The 23,157-nt window shown below is 45.5% G+C and overlaps 1 protein-coding gene across 3 annotated transcripts in view; it reads right to left on the bottom strand.

Annotated features, from left to right (window-relative positions):
- Uba1 (ubiquitin-like activating enzyme 1) overlaps positions 1–23,157 on the bottom strand; it is a 55,897-nt gene that overhangs the window by 5,457 nt on the left and 27,283 nt on the right. For all 3 annotated transcript variants that reach the window (XM_075696172.1, XM_075696171.1, XM_075696173.1), the window contains exons 14-24: positions 22,920–23,085; positions 17,280–17,476; positions 15,003–15,067; positions 11,594–11,642; positions 9,928–10,074; positions 9,512–9,586; positions 8,907–9,099; positions 7,318–7,586; positions 5,139–5,243; positions 4,729–4,812; positions 4,546–4,646 (exon numbers count right to left, since the gene is read on the bottom strand). In XM_075696172.1, the coding sequence (XP_075552287.1) occupies positions 4,546–4,646; positions 4,729–4,812; positions 5,139–5,243; positions 7,318–7,586; positions 8,907–9,099; positions 9,512–9,586; positions 9,928–10,074; positions 11,594–11,642; positions 15,003–15,067; positions 17,280–17,476; positions 22,920–23,085 (1,451 nt within the window). The remainder of the gene's footprint in view (positions 1–4,545; positions 4,647–4,728; positions 4,813–5,138; positions 5,244–7,317; positions 7,587–8,906; positions 9,100–9,511; positions 9,587–9,927; positions 10,075–11,593; positions 11,643–15,002; positions 15,068–17,279; positions 17,477–22,919; positions 23,086–23,157) is intronic.

Here is a 23,157-nt window from a genome sequence, read left to right as displayed (position 1 = left end):
CGTAGACTGTAGAAGGGGTTAGAGCAGCCTAACTATGCAGTAATGCTCCCGTTTGAATGTCCCTTGAAAAGCAGACTTTTCATATGGTTTAATCAAGGGCAGTTGTAATAAAACTAATCATTATGGCTGCATGAGCTCATGTGAAATGACAGGTTAAGACTGCTGACATTGCCACAAAATTCACAGCTCGTAAAAACACACTACTACAGTAAAACCTTGCTAATGCGTTTTGGTGGGGAATGAGGATTAGGCACACTAAGCAATTCAGACATTATCAATTAAGCACAACTGACATATTTGCAGCTACACACTGGTCATTAAAGGGACACTAAAGGTTACCAGAAACTCAAGTTAAAGTGGTAGAGCAATGTTATAGAACGTCTAAGGCGTCAATATAATCACGAACAGAGCTTCAGTAACCGAGAAATTGAGGTAAATGCATGACACGATTTGAGACCCCCCAGCGACATTCCGGTACTAGCCCGATGACGAAAGGACTCCTCATAATTTGTGTTACTAATACTCAACTACTCGTATTAAAAATATCATTTCATTCGATTATAAGACGGAAAAAAATGCTACTTGTCTACGTCTATTCGATTCTAAGAAAAAATAACATTTTGACGTTACCCTTCAGTAATATGGGTGTTCGAAAGGTTTCGTTTTCGCTCGACTCTGCGCGCTCGACTCTGCGCCGCGCACGCTTTGGAGTTTCAGTAGTTTCGTTATCGCGTCGTGCTGTGAGGGTTCTGCTGGCTCGCGAAACTCATTTGGAACAAGCAGCAAGAATGCCACGTCCATGTGATGTCGTGGGAAGCCCGCGTTGCTTTCCCGCTCCGGAGAGCCGGTGCCGAGGCCGCCGTCGTAGTACGCAACGACGCTGGCAGTGCGAGCCCTCAGCAGCAGGTCGCGCTCGTCGGTGCTCAAATCGCTGAAGTTGAGCCCACCATCGCGAGCCAATCTGTCGGTGTCAGGGTCCATTGCGACGAGCGTCGAAGTTAGCGTCATAGAATGAAGTACCAGCTTATGGGCGTCTTGCGCTGGAGTTTGAGGTATAGTAGCGGCGCCTGGTGGCAGTGCGGGAAACGACATCTGGGTCGTGCCAGCTTGGGTCGTATTGAGCCCTAGCTGTGGCGAAGCAAGTTTCTAGGCCGAGTTTTGCGTCGATTCGCATATTTTTATGCCCTGTTGCGAGTGCGAAAAGGCTCGTCGCTTCTCATAGACCACGCCGACCACGCTGCGAGCTCGCCGCAGCCTATAGTTTAACGAAAACGGACTCTCCGTGTGCCGTGGGACGTAATGTGGGACGCAATTCGTTTCTCCTTCCGCTAGCCACCATACTCCCGCTTTCGCTCTGCTGTCGGCTCTGTCTTGGCTCTGTTTCTGGCCGCGCGTTCGCGTTTTGCGCAGAAAAGCCGTAGCGCCGTCTGCGGACGCCGTTCTACTCACCGATGGCGCAACGTCACTATGAGACCATGATGTCAGTACTCCTCGATCGGAGGGCGGGCGATTTGAACTGCGCTAGAGATACGCGGACGCTTCAGAACGCATTTTTTCTTAAAATAAGTCTCTCCTTGGCACGAAACAAGCGTTTCGAGGTTTCTGTGATGGTATTTCAACAGTCCACGTTGACTTAATAGTAACCTTTAGTGTCCCTTTAAGTAACTATGTCACACTTTACTGAAACACACACAGCCAGACAAGTTTTAGTTGTGACCAAGCAGCAAGAAAACCTAGTCTTCACTTGCTGCAGTGGTAGGGTTGGGATGACAGCATCATGAAATAAGGCAAGGCCTGTTTGGTCATCAGGCTCCCCTTTCTTTGTGAACACCCTCAAGATGTCAATGCGTGTGCCAGATACTGAAGGACGATCACCTGTTTCCAAACAGTCATCATTTTCGCTAAAAGCTGCACAATGTGCAAGAAAAGCAGCTACAATAGTGCTATCAACATTTTGGAACGTGTGGGAATTCAATTGCTTAGTGCCACCTTGCCGCTCCAGTACCTCTGCAATGAAGCTTTTGTAGCCTTCGGTGTCCTTGCCAACCTCATTTTCACCTCCTCCACACACAATGAATTTCGTTTGCACAAAGCAGTTCTGCAAGGTATTGGGCCAAACCACCAAACACAAGCAAACAAGCAGGTATATATGGTGCCCAGAAGATCTATAAGCACACCTCGTTCTCCATTGTAAGCTGCATCCTAAGAAATAGCTTTTTTTTAAAATATAGCTATGGTTTTAGAGAGCTGATCATGCCCTGATCAAGAGGCTGGGCAAGTTCTGTAACGCTGGGCAGCAAGCACAGCAGCTTGATGGCTGCCATGCTTTGTAAATTGGCATAGGCCAATGCATTATTGATCCAAATCGGAGCGTTTCTTTTTGGAGAAAGGAAACACTACCTTATACCCCACCCATATGGCAGATCAGCTCCTTTAAGCACTGGATTTCCCTATATGCCGATCACCAGGAATGGCACTTTCTTGTTTCCAGTCATGTTGACCCCCGAAAGCAACAGAGTGTTCTTTACCTGCTTTCTGCCAGTGCTCTGTCCTTAAAAGTCAGCGTTCTGTTAGGAAGCAGGCTGTAAGAAAGACTTGTCGAAGTTGAATAGAGTTAAGAATATTGCTCACTAGGTTAGTCAAGGCCTCTTGTAACTGGCCGTTTTGTCATTCTTTGTCTAAGTCTTCTGCAGAAGCCTCACCGCACACAGGTTTTGTAGCTACATTGTAGTGGATCTTTTAAACCTTGCCAGCCAACCATTGCTACAGGTTAAACAGACAGTTTAGCTGAGCAGCGAAATTCTGTGCATTCTTTATGAGAAAGGGACCGTTTACTGCGAGGTTCAAACACCTGGCTTTCCCGAGTCACAGTAGTGGCAATTCCACTTCTGGAAATATAGAATCTCTGAGGGATACCTCTTGAGATTGGTCACTGCAGTGCTCACCAAATTTTTATGAATATTCTGCACACTGTTCTTAAAGGCAAATTAATCTCATGGCAACTGCCCATTCGTTTGACACATTCTCAATGCAGCAGATAATGTCCTGTTTGTCCCTGCTGTACAGTCCTGTTATGCAACAGCACAGTTTGCACCTCAATATAACTGTACACATGACAGGCAGCTATCACGACGGCCATGGGCCGCGACTGCATGTGCGCAGCATGCACTGCAAAAATGGCAAAGGTATAAAACAAGACGAGCTCCAGTAGGCCATTGGATTGGATTGAGAGTGACTGATCTGTGCACGTGCACATTTCACGGAAATGGCTCTTATACGAGGTGAAAAATGAAGTTAAAAATACACACTAACGATTGGATGTGATAAGTGGCTACAGTATAACCTGTCAGCCACTACATTAAGTTCAATGGAAGCAAGGTGAGGGTTTCACATTTAAACCACTATTACACTTTAAACGGTTATGCATTAACTAGGTTTTACTGTACTAATCAGGCGACAGCTTCAATACTTTTGCTCTCAATTTTGCCTCGCTGCCGATGAAAACACAATGCTCAAACTTAAGCTAACCTATGTGGAAGCATGAAAATTAACTTCTGTTAAATGAACCCATGTTCCAAAGTGCAGGCTAAGGTGGACCCAGACAACTGCACCGAGGTCCACCAGCAAAATCACTATGGAATGTTTTTTGCTGTGCCCACCATGTCCACAGTGCCAGCTCAGGGAGAAAAAGAACAGGCACTTCTACTAAAAGTGGGCTTTTCCTTCAAACACCAAGAGTTTCAGTCAAGCGTGTCATGCACATAATCTGATAACAAGATGCAAGATCAGAGTCCGAGTACTTTATACATACTACTTTTTCATGCATATAACAAGCATGAAGCAGAGATGTAAGCTATATGCAAATTCTGCCTTTAGGTGCAAGTTCAAGGCAATGCAGAGTGCATGTTGCCGTGAAATTGCATCAGATTATGATCTTGCACAAAGGAACCCGCCCTCCTGAATTGCCAAAAAGTACAAGCCCACTTAAGCAGAGAGCAGACAGCAGCGGAAATAATGATTACGCAACACACACACGAGGACAGTTTCAGAGCTTTGCCTTGAGCCAAAAACTGCTGTTCCCCTACACAGATGTGAACATTTTTACACATGGCCATTCATGTGGCTTAAGTGGACTTTCGAATTTTCCCCTCGCTAAGGATTGCAATCAGGTATTTTACAAAGAGGCTGCTTACGCACATGGAAACACTGTGCTTAAACCTAAGCTGGTATTTTACACAGCAATGAAAAACCTATATTTGAATATATGCATTCAGCAGCTGAGTGCAAGGTTGCAAATTGCAATATTTTTAAACTCTGCTACCATTTGTACTTGCACTTACATGGCTGATTATGAGGTTCATAATAATGATCGATCGATGGAGAGAGAGAGAGAGAGAGAGAGAGAGAGAGAGAGAGAGAGAGAGAGAGAGAGAGAGAGAGAGAGAGAGCAGAGGCTAGTAATTAGCAAGAGTTTCTGCACCTGTGCATGGAAGCTCTCAATAATTTGCACCAAATGGAACTGCGAAATAAGTTGATACTACTCACATAAGCTTGAGGCGCTCCTCCACCTTGGCGGCAGGCATGAAAAACGAGTACAACATGCAGACTCCTTGAGACAGCATGGTGATCTCAATCCCATGCTCGTTCTGTGGAAGAGGGGGAAAGCAATAAGGCACAAGACACTTGGGTACCGACACCTCGCCTGGCAACAGCAAAATGAGCATCTACCTTGAAGTAGTCGATGAACTCCCGAAGGGTCATCTCTCCTTTAACTTCGAAGCGGTCCCAAAGGGTAAACTCGTGGTTATTGTACTGCAGAACAACAAGACGCAAATTAGGATCATGCTAAATGACACACATTCAAGCAAGCTACAAGAATGAAAATAGCCACATGAAGCAACAAAAAGCATGGGAAAATAAAAAGAGTGATCAATTGACATGCAGGATAGGGTTTTGCAGATGTACAAATATACCCAAGAAAGTAGATGATGGGACAGTTGCCACTGCAGCTGAACTGATAGAGCATTGCACATGTGGTAGAAAGGTCGTGGATTTGACTCCCACAGGAATAAAGTTGCCTTCCACTTTGCCTTCAACGCTTTCCATACTAAAGATGTAATGAATTAATCAAAGCTCACCTTATTCTTCTTTGCTGCTATAGGCTCTGAGAAGCCAAAGAAAGGTAGCGCCAGATTGACAAAGCCATTCTTGTAGAGTTCAAGCTTGTTGTGGCCTTGAATCAGCTGCGAGGAAAAAAAAAAAAAAAAGGAAAACAGAAAGGGCAATGCACAATTTTACAAGGGAGGAAATACCAGCTGTCCCCACGGCACTATGGTTTAGGACAAGCAAACAATCATGAGCCGCTGCAACAATATGTGCATGGAAATTTAGCCTAACTTTTAGAAACATGCATAAACTTGAGCGAAAATGCTCTCGAAGTTAAATACTATGTATTTACTCGAATCTAGGCCGACCCCAATTCTAAGCAGACTCCCTCAAGTCCGAAGCCAGCAACAACAACAAAAAAATATTACCTCGAATGTAGGCAGAACAAAAAAGTGAGGACAGTGTTCACAAAATGCAAACAGCATTTATTGAATCTGAACGTGCAGAGCTCATTCAACGTCGTCGCTGTGTTCCTTTTCACTGTCACCTTCAAACAGCGCACTATCTTTGCTACTGTCAAGCGCATTAGGTATGCTGCACTTTTTAAAGGCCCGCACAATCAAAGTACTTGAAATGTTGTCCCACGCTGCAGCTACCCAGCCCACCAGCTGCGATAGCGATGCACGTTTGATGCGGCCCATTGCCGTTAGCATGTGGTCTTCGTCAGTCAACCAGTCCGTGTAATATTTCCACAACGATCCTTGAAAGGTTTGTTGATGCAGACATTAAGTGGCTGTAACTGGCCTGTCATGCCGCCCGGTATCACAGCCTTCACATTGTCGGTCAAGTGCCCATGGTAAGAGTCGACGACAAGGAGAGAGTTCTTTGTCAAAAGGACTCCTGGACGCCGTCCGGGAGCTGGACTCTTCCACCATCGCACCCGTCATCCACCCGTTCTCATTTGCCCGCACAATGACATGTCTTGGGAAAGTTTCTTGAGCAGGCAGTGTTTTCCTTTTAAATATCATATAAGGTGGGAGTTTATGTCCATCAGCTGTGCAGCACAGCATCACAGTTGCGTGCTGCTTCTCGTAGCCCGCAGAACACACCTTCACCTCACCTTGGCACCCTTTTCATTCACGGTGTACGCCAGCGACATATCAAAATACACAGCCGTCTGGTCGGCATTGCCGATTTGCCCAAGGTTGTAGCTTGCCGCTTCTCTCTTTCGCAGCATGTAGCACTGAAAAGCTATCCCCTTTTCTTTGAAATTGCTTGGCAGCTTCCGAGTGATTGAAGTGTGACGTCGGAGGCTGAAGCTAGCCCCGGCTGGCTTTGAAATCCTTTGACGTTAGGCCTCGCTCCCTCGAAAGTTCCCTAGCTTTCACTTGGAGCACTTCTGTTGTCACTGGAAGGGCAGCTGCTCTCTGTGTCCGAACAAAGCCGGCCAAAACTGTCTCCACTTCTTGGTGACGGCCTTTCCTCGGTCCGCTAAATGCCATCCTCGTTGTGGCACACGAAAAAGCTGCTGTCGTTGTCCCCTCCAACGACAGACGTTTTTCTTGTCGACGCTGCAGTCCTCCCAGGCTTGAAGGTTAGACGATGCCTCTGTGGCTATCGACTTTTCGCTTGAAAGCAGCACTGCAGTAGCATCTCATGCTTGGTGCCATCGCGATGACACCACGCCACACACCGATACGGCTGACACGACACAGGTCAAAATGGTGACCTCGCTTGCGTACGGTTGGCTACTGGCACGGTTAGTAACGGCTACGATACCGACTTTTCTAGATTGTGCTAGCTATGCACCATATTTAGCAGTTTCAATGAAAAACTGGCGCTTTTTTAAAATCCTTGAATCAAAGCCAACCCTAGGGTTTGGAATATAATTATTTGAAAAAAAAAAAAAAAAAGAACTACCGGCCTAGATTCGAATAAATACGGTAAGTTGAATTCACAGTATAATGAAATTCGACTATATAAAGCTTCCCCCCCTCCGCCCCTCTATTCCTTTGGCCCTTCATTTGCTAATTGCTGGCATGACACCAGGTCTTTCCTAGCACAAGTAATGGCTACTCACTGTGACAGGTGATAAATAAACTGAAAATGTTATATAATATTGCCCGAGGGTGAGTTTAGAATACAAAGCAGCGGTACGTTGACCTTTTAACTGCATTTACCCCTGCTTCCAACAAGGAACATAGGAATCACCTTGTAAAGTTCAAGGCAAACAAGACCAGCGATGAGCGAGGTGGTGGTAGCAATAGCAGGTATGATCTTGCCCGCAATGAGCTTGCTGCGAAGCCGGTCTGCAGGCGCAATCTTGTAGTTTGTGGCGCGCAGGTTGGAGGCTGCCACGATGAAGTCCATGTGGAAGTTGGTATCGTCGTCCTTCTCGAAGTCTAGGGGAGTCAACTTCACGTCTCCAAGCAATTCTGCTGTGGGCAGCTCCCTCTGCAGGATGTTCAACCGTTCCTGGTCTGAAACAAGACACCAGAAGGTCATGATGAGTCTGTGGCGCGCGCACAGTTCAAAGAATGCGACAGAGAATGTGAGAATTGTCTACTAATGCATAAGCATTCTCTGGCTCTGCTGTTACTTCGCTTCTGCTCACTTGCATTTCCTAGGTAATGCATGTCTTACCCATTACTTTTCCGGTGCCAAATAAACGAAAACTGTGTACTGCATGGTGTGGAGACCAGTTTGCAGGAAGCTGTATGGTCCCTTCAAAGCGATCGTATAAACTGAGCCAGAACGCAGTCACAACTGGTTTCATCACAGCTGCCATCGTGCCACACGCTACCGTGAAGCCGCACCTTAAGGGCGAACGAGGCACTTCAGAAGCTTAGTTTTTAAACAAATTTGCGAAGTTAACATATTTTTACAAGCTCATTTTAAAAAATGCTATTTCTGTGAGATCCAAAGCAGGATGTTCTTTTTGTTTGGAGCCTAATTAGCCAATTAAAGGACTACATCCCAGGTGGGTTTTACGTGACCAAAGAAGATATTTAAATGTTCAAATGTTCACAACAAATGAAACTGAGTAGTTGCTTTCAGTCATCTCAGTGCCATTTCACAATAAATGAAGACAAAATCATCCTGTATATTGCACTTATATCTTGAAACATTGCACCTCATAAAAAAAATTTGTAATGGTTTTCTTTTGCAAAACTATAATAGATAGCACAAAACTACTTTATATCAGCATGACATAACATTTGCATGCCAAATTTCTGTATGGAGGAGATAGCTGAAGTGGAAGATTTGAAGACTGAGAAATGCACTTTCCAACGAGACCAAGATGGCTCAGTCGCACCATTCCGGAGATGTGGCTTGAAAAACGCTGTTCTTTATTTCTGCGAGATTTTTCGCCACCTTGGCTGATAAAACGAATTTTTTAGAGCACTTCTAAGTGGTTTACACTGATGATATTTGGGTATCAGATAGAAAAATGGTTATAGAAACTGAAAATGTGATTTAAAAAAAAATCTATTTTTTGGCAATTTTTCGCGGTGCGAAAGCTGCTTTCCCCCCTTAAGTTGTATCACTTTCACTGAGATTGTCATGAACATTTCTAGGCCACAGTGATCGTGCCGCCTGTTTCATGCTTTCCAACAAGCTATTATACTGTACCGGGTGGGACTTGTGGCTTTCCTCCGAGTAACTTCATCCTAAATGAACTCTACAATGCACAAGCACCAGAGCCGGAAGCCATCTGACAGAGCCAGCCTAGTTCAGTTCGCAAAGCACAATGCAGGCAAGGAAACCCAGGCAACAAAAGTGCTTCCAGCAAGACATACCAGTGGGTCCGCCCATAGTCTGCTGGGCCTCGGCGTCTGTGACAGCAATGCGCACTCCTTGCCGTGGCTCGAATGGTGGCACATTGACCCGTTTGAGGACACGGGCTATTTCCTCCCGGTCTGTGCACTTCGGCAGGCCAAACATGGCCGCTCGCAGGTTGGCTGCAGCCACTATGTAGTCCATGTGCAGGGGCTGCATTGCAAAATGCAAGAACATTAGGAGTGAGAGAAGGTCTTCAAAGAGCATGAAGTAAACAAACCTCTAGTGTGCTGTTGGGTATCCTCAGTATCTTAGTCAAAGCCTGTGTTGTGTATCTGCTCGCACAATGAATGAAAACCCACATGAAAGTAATAGCTTATCTTTTCCCACTGTGTGTTAACCCTAAAGTTTGTGCCGCATTTTGTGTGGAAATAAATGCATACATTATGTGAGTGAATATGCAATGTATGCTTTTCTTTACAAGCAAGTCAAATGCAGTCACTAGTGAATGTAAACAAGATCCATGCTAACAAAGCTTTTGAAATTGACTGCTTCACGACTTACATAGTCATGGCACTGGCTACTAATATCTCGAGAACATACATAGAGCCCAATTTGTACTTGCCTCCTTGGGGTCAAACTCTATAGGCCTGGGACAACGTTTGGGGCCTGACCAAAATAGGGCACCGGAACTTGTAGTCTGAAAGAAAGGGGCGCAGGAAAGGAAGATGGAAAAATTACTTTTCCTATGAGAGCTTCTTTATGAACTGAGAGAAACTGCATAGATGACAGGCAAGCAATGTTACAAAATTTAACTATGAAAAATAAAAACCTTCCAACCACCTTTCACCTGAACTTTTTAAATATTGCAGTTTTGTAATTGAGCGATAGCTTGCAAATCACACTGTCAGAGCTGCTTTGATGACTTCACGTGGCAATTGCAGTGCCTCCCATCTATAGTTGAAGCTGCACTTGTTCCTGACCAAACTTTCCGAAAAGCTGGCGTCTACAAGCCAACGAAGGCAACAGGACCACCCTCACCTGGTCTTCTGGAAAGTTGTACAGCAACTGCCGGATCTGGTTGTTGTACTGGTCCTGGAAACGCAGCCTGGCCCAGGCGATGCAGTCGGCGAACGACGTCGGCCGCTCATCCACCAGCATTTGCTTCACCCCTTCGAGCAGCTCAAGCTGCAAGGTGAGCGTGAACTCTTGACCCCACAGCATGCAGTAAAAGTTTGGAGGTCATGCACACTGGTGAAAAAGTGTACAAATCGCAGATATGCAACCGATGAAGCATTTTAATTACAGCCACCGGTATTATATCCGGGATCTTACGACTAGCTGGCGCGACAGTTCGAGGCGTGTTATCTGCGCTTTGAAGAAATGCATTGCTGCAGGATTCACGTCTGACAGTCGATGTGTGCTCATGAATCACAGCACTGATCACTGTTGAGATGCAGCATTTAATCTCACAGCGAGGCACACACTCGCATGGTGTCAGCAGACCCGAGTTCTGTACGAACTAGGCGGGCACGAAGTGGCCTTGACTTCAAATAAATGTGCAATCTCACTTAGAACATGCGGAGTCCATCATTAGCATGAACGTGTTTGTGGAGATGCAGCATGCAAATGTAGATGATTCCTCTTGTTGAATTTAGTTTTTAATGCTAATTTGTATGTTCTAGACAATAATCCAGAATGAATGATTTTCAGCAGTCCCATGAGATTCAAGATTTGACTGAGCACCCTGCAATTTATCTGTAATCTATGCAGTTATCTTTACATCTGTATCTACCATTTTTTACATGTGCAGCTACACACTTATATCACAAGTGCCTTGCGGCACTACTGTACGTACAGGTGTACATAGGCAAGATCTTTGTGCAGCAGAATATAGTTCCAGGTTTAGCTGTCCTATTACTGGCGAGATTAGGGAGTTATTTTTGCTTCACACATGATATGCTACAGTGATACGCAAGAGGTTATGCCTTTTGCGCATGCGCATCGTACATTGCAAGTTAACACAGAAGTTACTACCCGTAAAATTAATAGCCACCCTAGTCGTGATTATGCAGGAACAGGGCAGCGCCCCATGGCGACCAAACCGCCTGCTACGATCTGAATTCAAACTTGTTACTGGCTCTCTGCCCCAAAGCAACAAATAAATGGTAAAATCCATCATTGCTTAGTCTCATCCTACACTGAGCACAAAGCATTAAGTTTGTTTTGTCATTGAGATCAGCTGTTCGTTTTGATGCTGCTAGGACTACTGAGGCACTGCCGCGCCGTAAAAATGGTTTGCTTTCCATTTAGCAGATTGTGCCACAGCATCAGAGCTGGTGAAGCATTGGAAATTCGCAACGCTATGAAGGCTTAATTGTTTACTGCATCATTAACTTAGGGATGAATCTTAGTAGTGCTGAAATAAATCACTTTACATAGGCCAGCATAATTGGACCTGACAGCTGCGACAAAAGCACTGTGTATGAACACACACTAGAAGAAAAATTCAACCCTACACCATAATTGCCCGAGTAGTTCAGCGATCATTTGCAGTTATAGTTCATACCCAAAGGTATAAAAATTGTGCTCCAAGACAAGGAAGTTTGGAAGTTGACAAGGAAGGCAGCAATTAAAAAAAGAAAGCAATATTTCTGAGGGCGTACTGTACTAAAAATTAAAAGGAAAGAATCTAATGAAACATTACCGGCTGGTTTCCTGGAAGCTTCATTGTCTTCTCCATGAACCTTGGGTCTCTGAAGATGACAGTGAAAAAGAAAATAGCAGTTATTGATGCTACAGGTTTGATGCTTTGTATTAACGTAACACCTTCAATGAACCACACCCAAAATTCGGAACACCAAGTCCCAGAGCAAGAGGTTTTCTGTGTCATATTTGCGCAAAGTGCTGCCAAATTGTAACTGCTGACGCCAGCTTCAGTGCGGTTAATTTTTCAGGGTTTTTTAAGGACGAGCCCCAATAAAACAAACTTCTGATATACTGACCACTTTTTGTGCAACTATCAAGCTTGCTATAAATAGGTTTCACTATTTGAAACTGCCTCTCCCACATCAAAAAGTCGAACTCTGGGAACTTGCTCAAGTACGCATTGAAACCGCTTCGACGGTGCATGCACCATTTTGCTTTTGAGCTTCTGACTTGGATTTGCCAAAGTTGCTATGGTCAGTTGCAATGTAAAACATTGCAACAACCCCAACAGCACCATCGTATGCTCGTTTTTATGTTTCATTCTTCACAAAGGCAAAGCTAAACCAGTAAATGTTTATCTTTTAATGAGTACCTTAAGGGGGGGAACAGGGTGTCAGGGACTAAAAATCAGCCCAAGATTCAATATCCTCAATTTTTAATTTTCACGTTCCCGACGCGTTTCTGCGGCCATCTCCGAAATTTGGTAACAAAATGCAGCGTAGTTGTTGCGTTATTGTGATCAAAAGATGCAAATCCGCAAGCGTTGCCCTTTCAATTGAGAACAAATCATGCCCAATTTTCGTAGCACATAACCCAATAACTATGCACCCTGCCAGCGTCATTTTGGTACAATTCGAAAGCTCACGTTTCTGGCTTTCTTTATTCATCAGTTGGCAGCATTGCCGGCACAGCGGTCACAAAACACACACAAAAAGATGTTTGCTGCAGACGCTACTATTGCCCAGTTTGAGCATGTGATCAAGATTGTGAGTGATGATTGGCTCCAAGGACCACGGACGCTCAAATGCTGAAAACAGCCGCCATTTTGTTTTACTCTTGCAACTGCGACGCTGGAGGTCTGACTAAATTTTGTTCCGTGAATCGTTACGGGTGGAAACGTGCAAGACGCAATAAACTTTGGAAAGCAATTCTGTCGTCGCAGTTGACACGGTATACCCGGCAGCTTGCCACTAAAGTCATAACGCTGCCGAACGTCGACTCCTCAACTGCTCTGCCGGACCATACATATCCACCAGCCAGCTACACTTGCATAAGAACTGAACACAGCAGTCATAACTGAAGAGGAAATGGATAAGAGCACATGAGAAAGCTATGCTTGACAAGGTTGCATCTACAATGGCCACTGAGTGAAAGATTTGGCGTTTTGTTGAAGATTCGACTGCCGATAGTGCAACAGCCTCAGTCGCGAAGCTCGCTGCTCCATACTTGTCGTCGGACTTGCAGCAGTGAACAATCTCGGCGTTTTCTTGTTCAATACTTACGGTGGTTCCACATAGCTGGTGCGGAACTACCAAAATTATGACCTCGCTACTAAACTGACTGGTTTGAGAGATCTACAGTGAACTCGGGATGGAGCTCGCGGGGAATTGAGGGCCCGAAAACGTGTAATCCTTTCGAAGTGAATGCACTCGCAGTGCATGCTACGTTGTGGACTGGCAATGGCCAAACGGCCACAAATAATACCTAGTGCCTACTGAACGCTTTCGGTGCCTCTTCCCCCCCTCCAACTTTCAAAACATCAGTTGTGAAATGTTTTTTACTTTCTCAAAACTTCAATTTTGATGATGCCGTTGGGAGTTGCATTATCTCTGATTCTACTAGTGCTATCACAAATTCTTTTTTTCCAGAAAGTCAAAGCTGTGTAGAGTGCAAACTTACAAAGCAACATTGTTGCACTTATTAAGAAATTTTTAAAAAATGTTTTTTTTTTTTAGTAGATGGACTTTTCTCACTGAAGTTTACAATGTTCTCATTTGATATAAAATTGGGCTGGAACACCATACTTGCTTATTTGCACTCTGTTAGTTCCACATTATTTTCGCATCTCAACATTTATTTTGCCATATATAGTTTGGTAGATAGATCATCGTCATCATCATCAGCCTATTTTATTTTCACTGCAGGACGAAGGCATCTCCCTGTGATCTCCAATTAGCCCTGTCCTGCACCAACAGATTCAAACTAGCACCTGCAAATTTCCTAATTTCGTCGCACCACCTAGTCTTCTGCCGTCCTCTAGTGTGCTTCCCTTCTCTTGGTACCCATTCTGTCACCTTAATGGTCCAACGGTTATCTAATTGACGCATTCAAGGGCCTGCCCAGCGCCATTTTTTTTTTCTCTACCGCTCTCTTTCTGCCTCTTAAAAAGTTATGCCTAGCATTCTTCGTTCCATTGCTCTTTGCGCGGTCCTTGTTCTCAAGCTCACCTCCAAGCAAGGTATGCAATAAAGCTGAATTTATTCAATTTCTGGAAAGTCATTCACTCTTCAAGAAAACTGGTTGTATATTTAAAACTAGCACATTGAAATACACAAACTCAGCAAGCTTCACCAAAATCGATCAAGAATTAAAAAAAAGTTTTCAGGCACAGGGTCCCTCCTTAATATTGCTCACTTCAGATGATGCTGTCATTGACATCCCATCAAATGTCATTAGATTTGGATGTTCAGCAGTTCCACCAAAAACAATTCCGTTAGGGGACTGAAGACATTAAAATATTTTGAACATGTGTGCCACTGCTAGTCTGCATGTCTCGTACAATGCAATAGCATTAAACATTGATGTACACAATGGCCTACACTTGAGAAAAGGTGCGTCGGTAAGACCTCATTATTTAACCATCGTTAATTCAGAAATACATAATTTGCACTCACCCTCTAGTCCCCGCAGGCATACACATTTTTTAAAGGGGCCCTAAATAAAAACCTCCCCAAATTCGGTGCAGCGGTTGTAGAGGAAAACTATTTCTCCCTTCCCTCGTATTTAGATAAAAACCCTCCAGCTAAAGCTTTAAGCTGAATGAGAAAGGAGGACGTGCGCTGCTCTGCTTGCTTGGGCTTGGTCTCGCGTCCCTACACTTTTGACATTTTTTACGGTAGACGACAATGCCATAGCTAAGGGTGCATCTAACTTTCCCTCGGGTTGCCTGAAAAGCAGTTCATGGGAGCAAGCAAGTTTTTTCGAAACAACCATCGTGTGGTTGTTACGGAGTCCAAATATGATACAGTTTTTCCTCATACAAATATACTAAGGCCTCTGTTGGGGCGAACGGAGAAGTTCGAATTATCCGTCAACTAAGATTTCTAATTATCACGATTTCCCAACGTTAAATTAACACAATTAAATTAACACAATTAGAGCAACAGGCACTGCAGGATTGTACTCACTTTAAATACTGGACAGCATTGTCAGCACATTGCCTGAATAAGCCTTCGAACTCGTCACGAGCCCACTGAAAGAGAGCGATGTATTCATTCAGTAAGACGTTAACAGGACGCCAATAGTATCTGCGCCCCATATAAAGGATACTCTAGAAAACACTTTTGGATACAACAAACCATATTTCTTTGTTCAGCTGGCCCATACTAGCAATGAAACGTTTCTTTGACAGACCTTGCCATAAGGGACTATTCCTTACAATGGACAGAATTTCAATGCAAGAAATTTTTCAGACAAGCCACGCCCTGGTTTCCTCTTAATTCCTCTTCCCTCTTATTTTCATAAAATGCTAGAAGTATAGAAGTTTCAGCAGCATAGTTATAAGGTGTAGGTGCAATCACAACCTTGATCTCCCGTGATGCAACCAGACTTTCCATTTAACTCTTGAAACCATGCTGCACTTTGCGTGCATTTAGAACTGCTGCATTCTCAAGCAATTGAGGCCTCATACAGTCGAACTCACTTATAACCCGCTTCCTACAATGTCCCCATGCCACATTAACGCTTATAACAATGAAGTCTGGCTGCTGGGTGTACAAGCCGAAAGGTAATGGAATGCAAAATACTTGAAAAGAAAAAGGCGAAATGCAAGTCAATGCACAATCGCCCCCCACCCGAACTGCTGCCGTGTGCTTCTCTCTATGAGAGATGTACACGAGCCTCACACTGGTCTTTCCCGTCGTCCTTCTACCCCTCCGAATACGAATTGGCTGCGCCCATAGCTCTGTACCGCGCCACCCTCCGAAGCACGAATGGACTGCGCTTACTACGATGACAACACTGCCGGCAGTGCTTCCAGGTAGCTCGCTCGACCCTCACAGTTGGTTCTTTATTCTATGGCCCTCATTCTGCGCAATTCTGGTAACGGATTAAATCACTAGTGCTTGTATTTATTCTTTGCGTTGAAGTTGTTCCTGGCCACAATGTCTGTCAGGATCATTTGACTTGCCGCCGAAACGGAAGATGGCTGGTCTGCCTGCTGATCATTGGCAATGCATGACATCGGTCGGTGAAAAGAAAGCGCACCGCTATAGATTTGGAAATGAATGGCTTCTAAGAGATGAGGCGATCATCACAAGCGCACTTACATCGCATAGCAACAGTGACGGTGGCAGCGCTAGCACGGTAGGGCAGGCTGCCTCGACATTGTTTCCACGGGAGGTCCTGTAGATTATTCAGTCCTTCAGGGGCTTGTTTTCGCGAGGGGCCTTCCGCTTTACGTGGATCACGTGGCTGCCTTAAAGAAGGATGTCGGCAAGCTTCGCGTAAAGCGAGCCAGTGGGAAGTACGTGGAGAGATGTTTGTGGCAATCTTGCTCTAGCGTTTTTTCTGGATTTCTCAAGCCGAGATGCTGCAGTGGCAGCCTTCTCGCATTTCTTTAAAGGTGCCTTTTGGGGCCACCAATGCTATGCCTTGGCAGAGATACTATGTCACTTGTGCCCTGACCCTTCTTTGCAGTTGTTACAGCAGTGCCATTCTTTAATGCCGATAGCCGCAGCTTGTCAACACGGGATCAAAGCGCAGGAAGCAGAGTCAAACAGTTTAATAAGTCAACACGATCGGAAGCCAAATGGAGGAAGATGGCAGGGAGGAGAAGTGGCCTCCCCGCCATTAGTTTTCTTGGCACAGCTGTGCCATTCCCCATTCTGATTTTTTTTTTTCATGCAACCCGTTTATAACGAAATTTTTGTGCCACTCAAATATTGTTATAAGTGGGTTCGACTGCACTGCAATTTCCAAGTCCACAGCTACCATTTAATGGAGAAGTCCTTTCACACTTTCAATTCCACAAATTGGTTAAGAAGCATCATGGAAGAGGGTTGTGTAAAATTTTAACCATATTGTCAATACACAGCACACCAAGAATGATTCTTGATCATAAGGTGCATTGCACAAACTTACAAGCACAGCCTCAGTTTTCTAGAGATTCCACAACAGCTCGTGGACACCGAGGACAAGTGCAGAACTGGCTTGAAATTACAGATCTTTCATGGGAAAGCATTATCCATAAACTGGCGCAGTTAAAAATTTTCATGTCTTTCAGAAAGAAAATGCCAGTAACATCCAATACGAATCGAAACCTTAGATCTTTGTGTGTCTGCCTTCTACCACCATCAAAACACGGCTCCACCGCATGCAGCCAGGAAGAAGAAATCCAACCTGTACCCTCAGTTTCCAGCCATATAAGCCCACCGAACAGTCAAAACGTAAAAAGAGGCGCAGACCTGCAGGGTGTGCTCAATGGCGTTGGGGAAGTTCTTGAGCGTGCAGATGGGGATGGACTTCTCGGGTGGGTCCTGGGAGGATGAGTACGACTCTGTCAGGTGAGGGATCACCACCTGCACATTGCCCTTGGTGCCCAGTGTGCCAGACTCCAGCAGGGGCTTGCGGTAGTAGACACACCGCCGGTCCATGTAGATCCCTGCACAGTGCACTCCACCATGTACGGCTGACCCCGAAGCACCGTACACACCAGTACACACACACATCCAAGCGTGCACGTACACACAGACCGACGAGAAGGCTTGTCAGATAAGCTTGCAAAGTTACAACTGCTCTGGTTATCTAGAAGCTGGCAATGCCTTTGCCTCTAAGTTAACAAGAGCCACGTGGTTAGCGGGGTGAACTGGGCGCTAGTATGCTATTTACAATGATGGTTGCTGCGGTTAAAGATAACATGCTGAATTGTGAACACTAGCGACCTCAAGCTCTTCTTGCCACAGCTTTGGTCATTCTTGCCATCTGGGGATCTTTAATGTGTGCTTAAATCGGAGTACATAAGCATTTTGCCCCCATCAAAATGTGGCCGCTGTGGCCAGGACTTGATCCCGCGACCTCGTAATACCATATTTACTCGCATAAAGAACACACTCTTTTCCTCAAAGATGTGTGCAAAGTTGGCGTGAGTGTTGATTAAGAGAGGTAAAATTTGAGTTTTTCCGCAGACACCTCTAAAAAAGTCAGCCTCACTTGAAATGCTAACCATCGATTGCGATAGCAAATTTGTAGACCGCTACACGAAGTAAGGATAGTAGTTTTATAGGCCATACAAGCTTGCAAATATTCTCTTCCACGCAGACTGAGCGGCGAGAACGCAGCACGCACGATGGTCTGAGCCGCCACCGACTTTGCTCCCAATGAAGATCGCTTTGACGATAGGGCGTGCTGCAGTCCTGCGAAGTGCAGTTGCTGCTGGAATAAAATACCGCGCCCACCGGCGCCACGCGCGCGACGGAAGACGCCACGTTTCCTTCCCGCTTTCCTCCCTTGTACGCGGGAGATTGAGGCACGATCGTTGGCACCGTGCAATACGCAGTTGTTGCCCGAGTACAACGCCGTCTTTACTTTTACCACTGCCACATTGCCTCGCCACTGCAACTAGTCAGCGCCGCTTCGTCAGGTGTTCGATGAAATTATGGTTTGCAGTGTCTACACAGTGCTCGGACAGCCCAGAAAAGAGAAATTTCATAAATGAACCACAATTGCTATTATTTTTCACTGTTCAACAGCTAAGGCAAACAATGAATCAATCAGAAGAGTCCTGAGGGCACAAACAAGATGCAGAAATGCACATGGAAAAGCCAAAATAAGTCAAATACATGCACACAAAATATGTCAAAGCTCCTTGATCGCTAGACATGTGCTCCTTCGTCCACCATGATGGCAGTTCCTCCACTGACTCAATTTTGGCAAGCAGGAATACAGTGAAACCTCATTAAACCATAGCTGGCCGGAGCTAGGAAAAAGTGCGTACTAAATGGTAGTACTGCTTAACTGAAATAGCATGAGATTGCCCACTTACCTGTTAAAAACTGAGCTCAGAGAGAGTGCGACGAAAGGGCAAAAACATGCAGTATTTAAGGCTAAACCCCATGAGAGCGATCTTGTGCGCCAGGGCGACGAGTGATGAAACAGGCCGTGGCTTGAACAAATCACTTGGTCTTGTCAGTCGATTGCTTGATTCTGGAAATCTGGAATTTGTCACTAGTCGCCCGGAAGTGCCACAAGCGACTAGCCAATAGCGCCAAGCAGGAGCTGGATGTGCATTACTCAAGTACTACTGATATTTGAATGTGCAAGGATAAGAACCTACCGCAAAACCTTCAGAAGTATTTTATGCCACTTTTTACAGTAAAACACGTTAACTTAAGTTAATAAAGCACGAGTCAGGCCAGTTATGGCATGTATTTGCTGCCCTCATACTGGCGACACCGGGGAGACTGTCACTCGAAGTCATCACTCACATGGGGCACAACTTGTAGGCGATGAGCGAACGCAACAGCCATCTCGATCGTGTTGCTGTCACACGCAAGATCGCTTGCATGGGGTTTATATTTTAGTCACTTCGCATGACAAAGGTCTCGTTTATTTTGGTTTGATGCTGTGGCGGCCTAGCAGCGACGACAATGGCCTCAAACGTACTGAAGCTGCGAGTCAACTTTTCAGCCAGCCCCCTCGTTGGCATTGCATATTCTCTCTGCACAGGTTCAGTAGTTCTGCAGAAGTCGCGGGGCGCCTTTTTAATTGTCGGGTGCCGTTCTCATTGCGACTGCATTCACGAGGCCGACGTAACACGCAGCTTCTATCACTGTCGGGCCTGGATCACCCGTGCTGTCGCTTTCTGTGTCCTCATCACTTGTTAGGCAACACTTTGACAACAGAGGCAATGATGGCAAAAAGTACACTCGTAGCCGACATCTTTCCACAGCCGCAGCAGCGCTGCCGAGCAAATTCTTCGAATTCCAACTGCCATGCACAGTAGTCAACGGTAGATCTCCAGCTGTCGTGTGCCAGCACAGACTTCTTCGTGCCACGTTCAATGGCAACAACGATGTGCCATCTTTTTTATATGCAGAACACCCGGTGTTTTTTATCCAAGCTTTGGCATGATGAGAGTCCTTGCTTGCACGACGCCAACATGATGTAGCTTCATGCGCAAATGCACAGGACGCTTGGAGGCCGTTCTAATCTCTGAGGCTTGTTCTGACGGGCTGCCCGATAGGGGCAATGCACCGCCGTGCTTGCGCGACGAAAAGTGGAAACACTACGTGTTAACCGATACATACACAATAAACTGGTACGGTTGATCCTGATACAAAATGCATTATGTTCAACGACCATCGAGTCGGGGTTTTGACTACTACTTTTAAAATGTAACTGCTCTTTAAGCGAGTATGGTTTAACGAGGTTTTACTGTACGTTAATTTTTAAATTCTGGAGGTCTCCGTGCCAAAAACCCGAACCTGTCTAAATTTCCTGTCTTAACAGGGGACTAAGAGGATTAATTCTGACACCTGTAGGGTGAACTTGGGAGGGAGCGTTTTTGTACTTTGCCACCAGTGAAATGTAGCTGCCGCAGCAGAGATTGAACCTGCATCCTTCAGCTAAGAAGCACACAAGGCCACAGCCACTGAGCTACCCTGGTGGTGTTCCAAAGCACGGGCTAGGGCGGATGCAGAAAGAACAGACAACCGCCAGCAAATGCGATGGAGTGACATATGCTCTACCCACCACTTCCAGTGCCAGTCCAATGGAGTGAGGAAAAGCACTTCTACTAAAGTGGGCTTTCACTGAAAATTCACGTAAAACTGTCTGCCTGCAAATGCCGCCGCGAAGTTTCCCTGTGGTAATGAAATGAGAACGGCCTCTGTATGACCAACAATAGAAGATTGCGATGAGGCACAGTATGACACACTATTAAACTGAAACCCTCACTGGTATTCAAGACAACAGAACTTTACCATTTCTTTAGCATCCAAGGAAAAAGCATGTGGTTCCACAGATATTCCATTAAAAAATAGAATTTTTCAAGTCTTCATACAACAAGCTGAAACTAGTGCAGACATACTACACCTGAGCCTTGTTATAACGAACCTGGAAATAAAAATTAAGTCTGCCAATAGATAGAATAAACTATTTAATTAAGGGAAAATGAGATATCCACCGAGTCTTAGCAATTGCTACAAAGAAAACCCATGATTCGACTCTGCCAACCTTTACTCCGAGTTGTTGAGAAATTCCATTTCGCCCTGCCATCTGCTAGCCGCCTGGTTAGCTCAGATGGTAGAGCGGCTGCCCCAGAAAGGCAGTGGTACCAGGTTCGAGTCCCGGACCAGGACAACTTTTTCTTCAACTGCGAGGCTTTTCTTTCGAGGAACCCATATGGATTTCCTTTGTAGCAATTGCTACGACTGGGTGGAAGTCTCATTTTCCCTTAATTACTTCCCTCTACCTTGCAAGCTTCTGCAGAACTATTACGTCAGAATGAACTCGATTTGTAGTCGCAACTAAAAACATCTACTGCTACGCACCGAGCATATTGTAGTCAAAATTTCGATTGTTGCCCGGAAGCCTGTGCGGTGACTTTTGCCAGGGACGGCGGGATTGTGCAACAGCATGGCAGCAACCATCCCGCCCGCTTCAATCTGAATTCGCTGTTGCAACTTGCTCTGTGCCATAACAGCAAAACATAAATAGTAAGATCAGTCATCGCTTCGTTTCATCTTAAGCTGAGGCGAAAGTATCGGCGTTGTATTGCCATTCTTACTGCAATGAATCCTTTGCTTTGACGCAGTTATGTCTCGGGTGCCACTAAGAGCCATGAAAGCATTGAATTTTGCTCACCAGGTGGTGTCGTGCCACTGGCAATGACAGCATATTAAACCTAGCTTTAATACAGCTTGGTTGAAACAGCCTCGTGGTACGTTTGAGATTTTTTTACCTGTGTACAAATTTACTTATTCGGACAACAATGCAAGTTTGTTGAAACTTCTTTTTGCGACTTGATGTCCCTGTGGTTGCTCCACGCTGCAACGTGACAGGGTCTGCCTGTCGCATAGCTTGTTACTGTCGCTTGATTATCGCGTGCGTGAGGTTGCTAATTTAGACTTAGATTTTCTGACATTCGATTCGATATTCCTCCTCGCAGCCACCGCGCTCCAAGCTGGAGGATGATGTACACGTTCTAGTGCTCCTACGTACACATCACTTCGAGAATTATTAGAGGCAACATCTGTTATTTGTGTAACATGTTGCTAGAAAAGACAAATTAAAGCTTAGGAATGTCTGCATGTTTTTGTTTTACTGTACACTGCAGCAAGACAGATGAACTTCCGTTTCGTCTGCTTGTTCCCACGTCGTGCAGACACAAACTCATTTTCTACCCTGTTCCAGCGTGGGATCACGCTCTGATCCGCTTGTGTCTGCCCCTGTCTTTGTGTAGCACCCACTCATACCGCTAGTCAGGTGTCCTCGTGCACAGCGCGCAAAATCATGTGCTGTGCGAAACGAGAATCACAACTGCTCGGGCGCAACGCTGTCAGCGGAAGTGTGTCGCACTGCAAAAAAGCGACAGGGGGGAGGGGAGAGGGCCCGTGATGTACGCATCACGCCATCCTCGAGGACTGGTATGGGAGAACACAGGGAAGGAATTTTGCTTGCGAAGGCTAGACTGGGCAAGTGGAGCGAGCATCCGCGTTTGCGGGCAAGCTTGCCTCCTGAAATCACGGGTTTGCGGCACTCAAATATTTCTATCTCGGCTATTAGTGAGTCGATTGGAACAATTTTTGCGGCGAAATGCCTCCCTTAAGGGCACACAACTTCCAGTGTATAACCAACATTTGCTATGTGGCCAGGGTGAGGGGCTTTTTTAAGGTTTCCATGACAAGTTTCTTGCTCCCTAATTTTGCCTCAACGATATCATTGCTTTGTCACCTCTGCACAGCTGAGCTAGCTTCTAACTCCAACTCATCTATAACAACACAGGGTCATATGACAGAAACCATGCCTCAAAGAACAAGGCCTATGCAGTGTGCAGACTTCCTTAACTGCACTTGTGCTTCTAAAGGGTAATGGGCAACACTCACGTGTGTCAACATTGTCCAGCGCATTGGCCACTCCGTCCAGGGCCTCAAAGAAGTCGTCCGTGTAAACATTCTCGGTGTCCACCCCTACCCTGTTTTCGTGAGCAACGATTTTGACGTTGGGGTTCATCTTCTTCACAGCTTCCGCAGCTGTGCCCGCCTTCATACGCTGCAGACCAAAAAAATGGGAAAGGCAAGGTCAGGAAGCCTGAAGCTGCAATGAAGACTAAATTTTCTAGGG

This window comes from Dermacentor variabilis, chromosome 6, assembly GCF_050947875.1.
Source record: "Dermacentor variabilis isolate Ectoservices chromosome 6, ASM5094787v1, whole genome shotgun sequence".
Classification (NCBI taxonomy): domain Eukaryota; kingdom Metazoa; phylum Arthropoda; class Arachnida; order Ixodida; family Ixodidae; genus Dermacentor; species Dermacentor variabilis.
The sequence above is the reverse complement of the archived record's forward strand: the minus strand, read 5'-3'. Positions and strand labels throughout refer to the sequence as shown.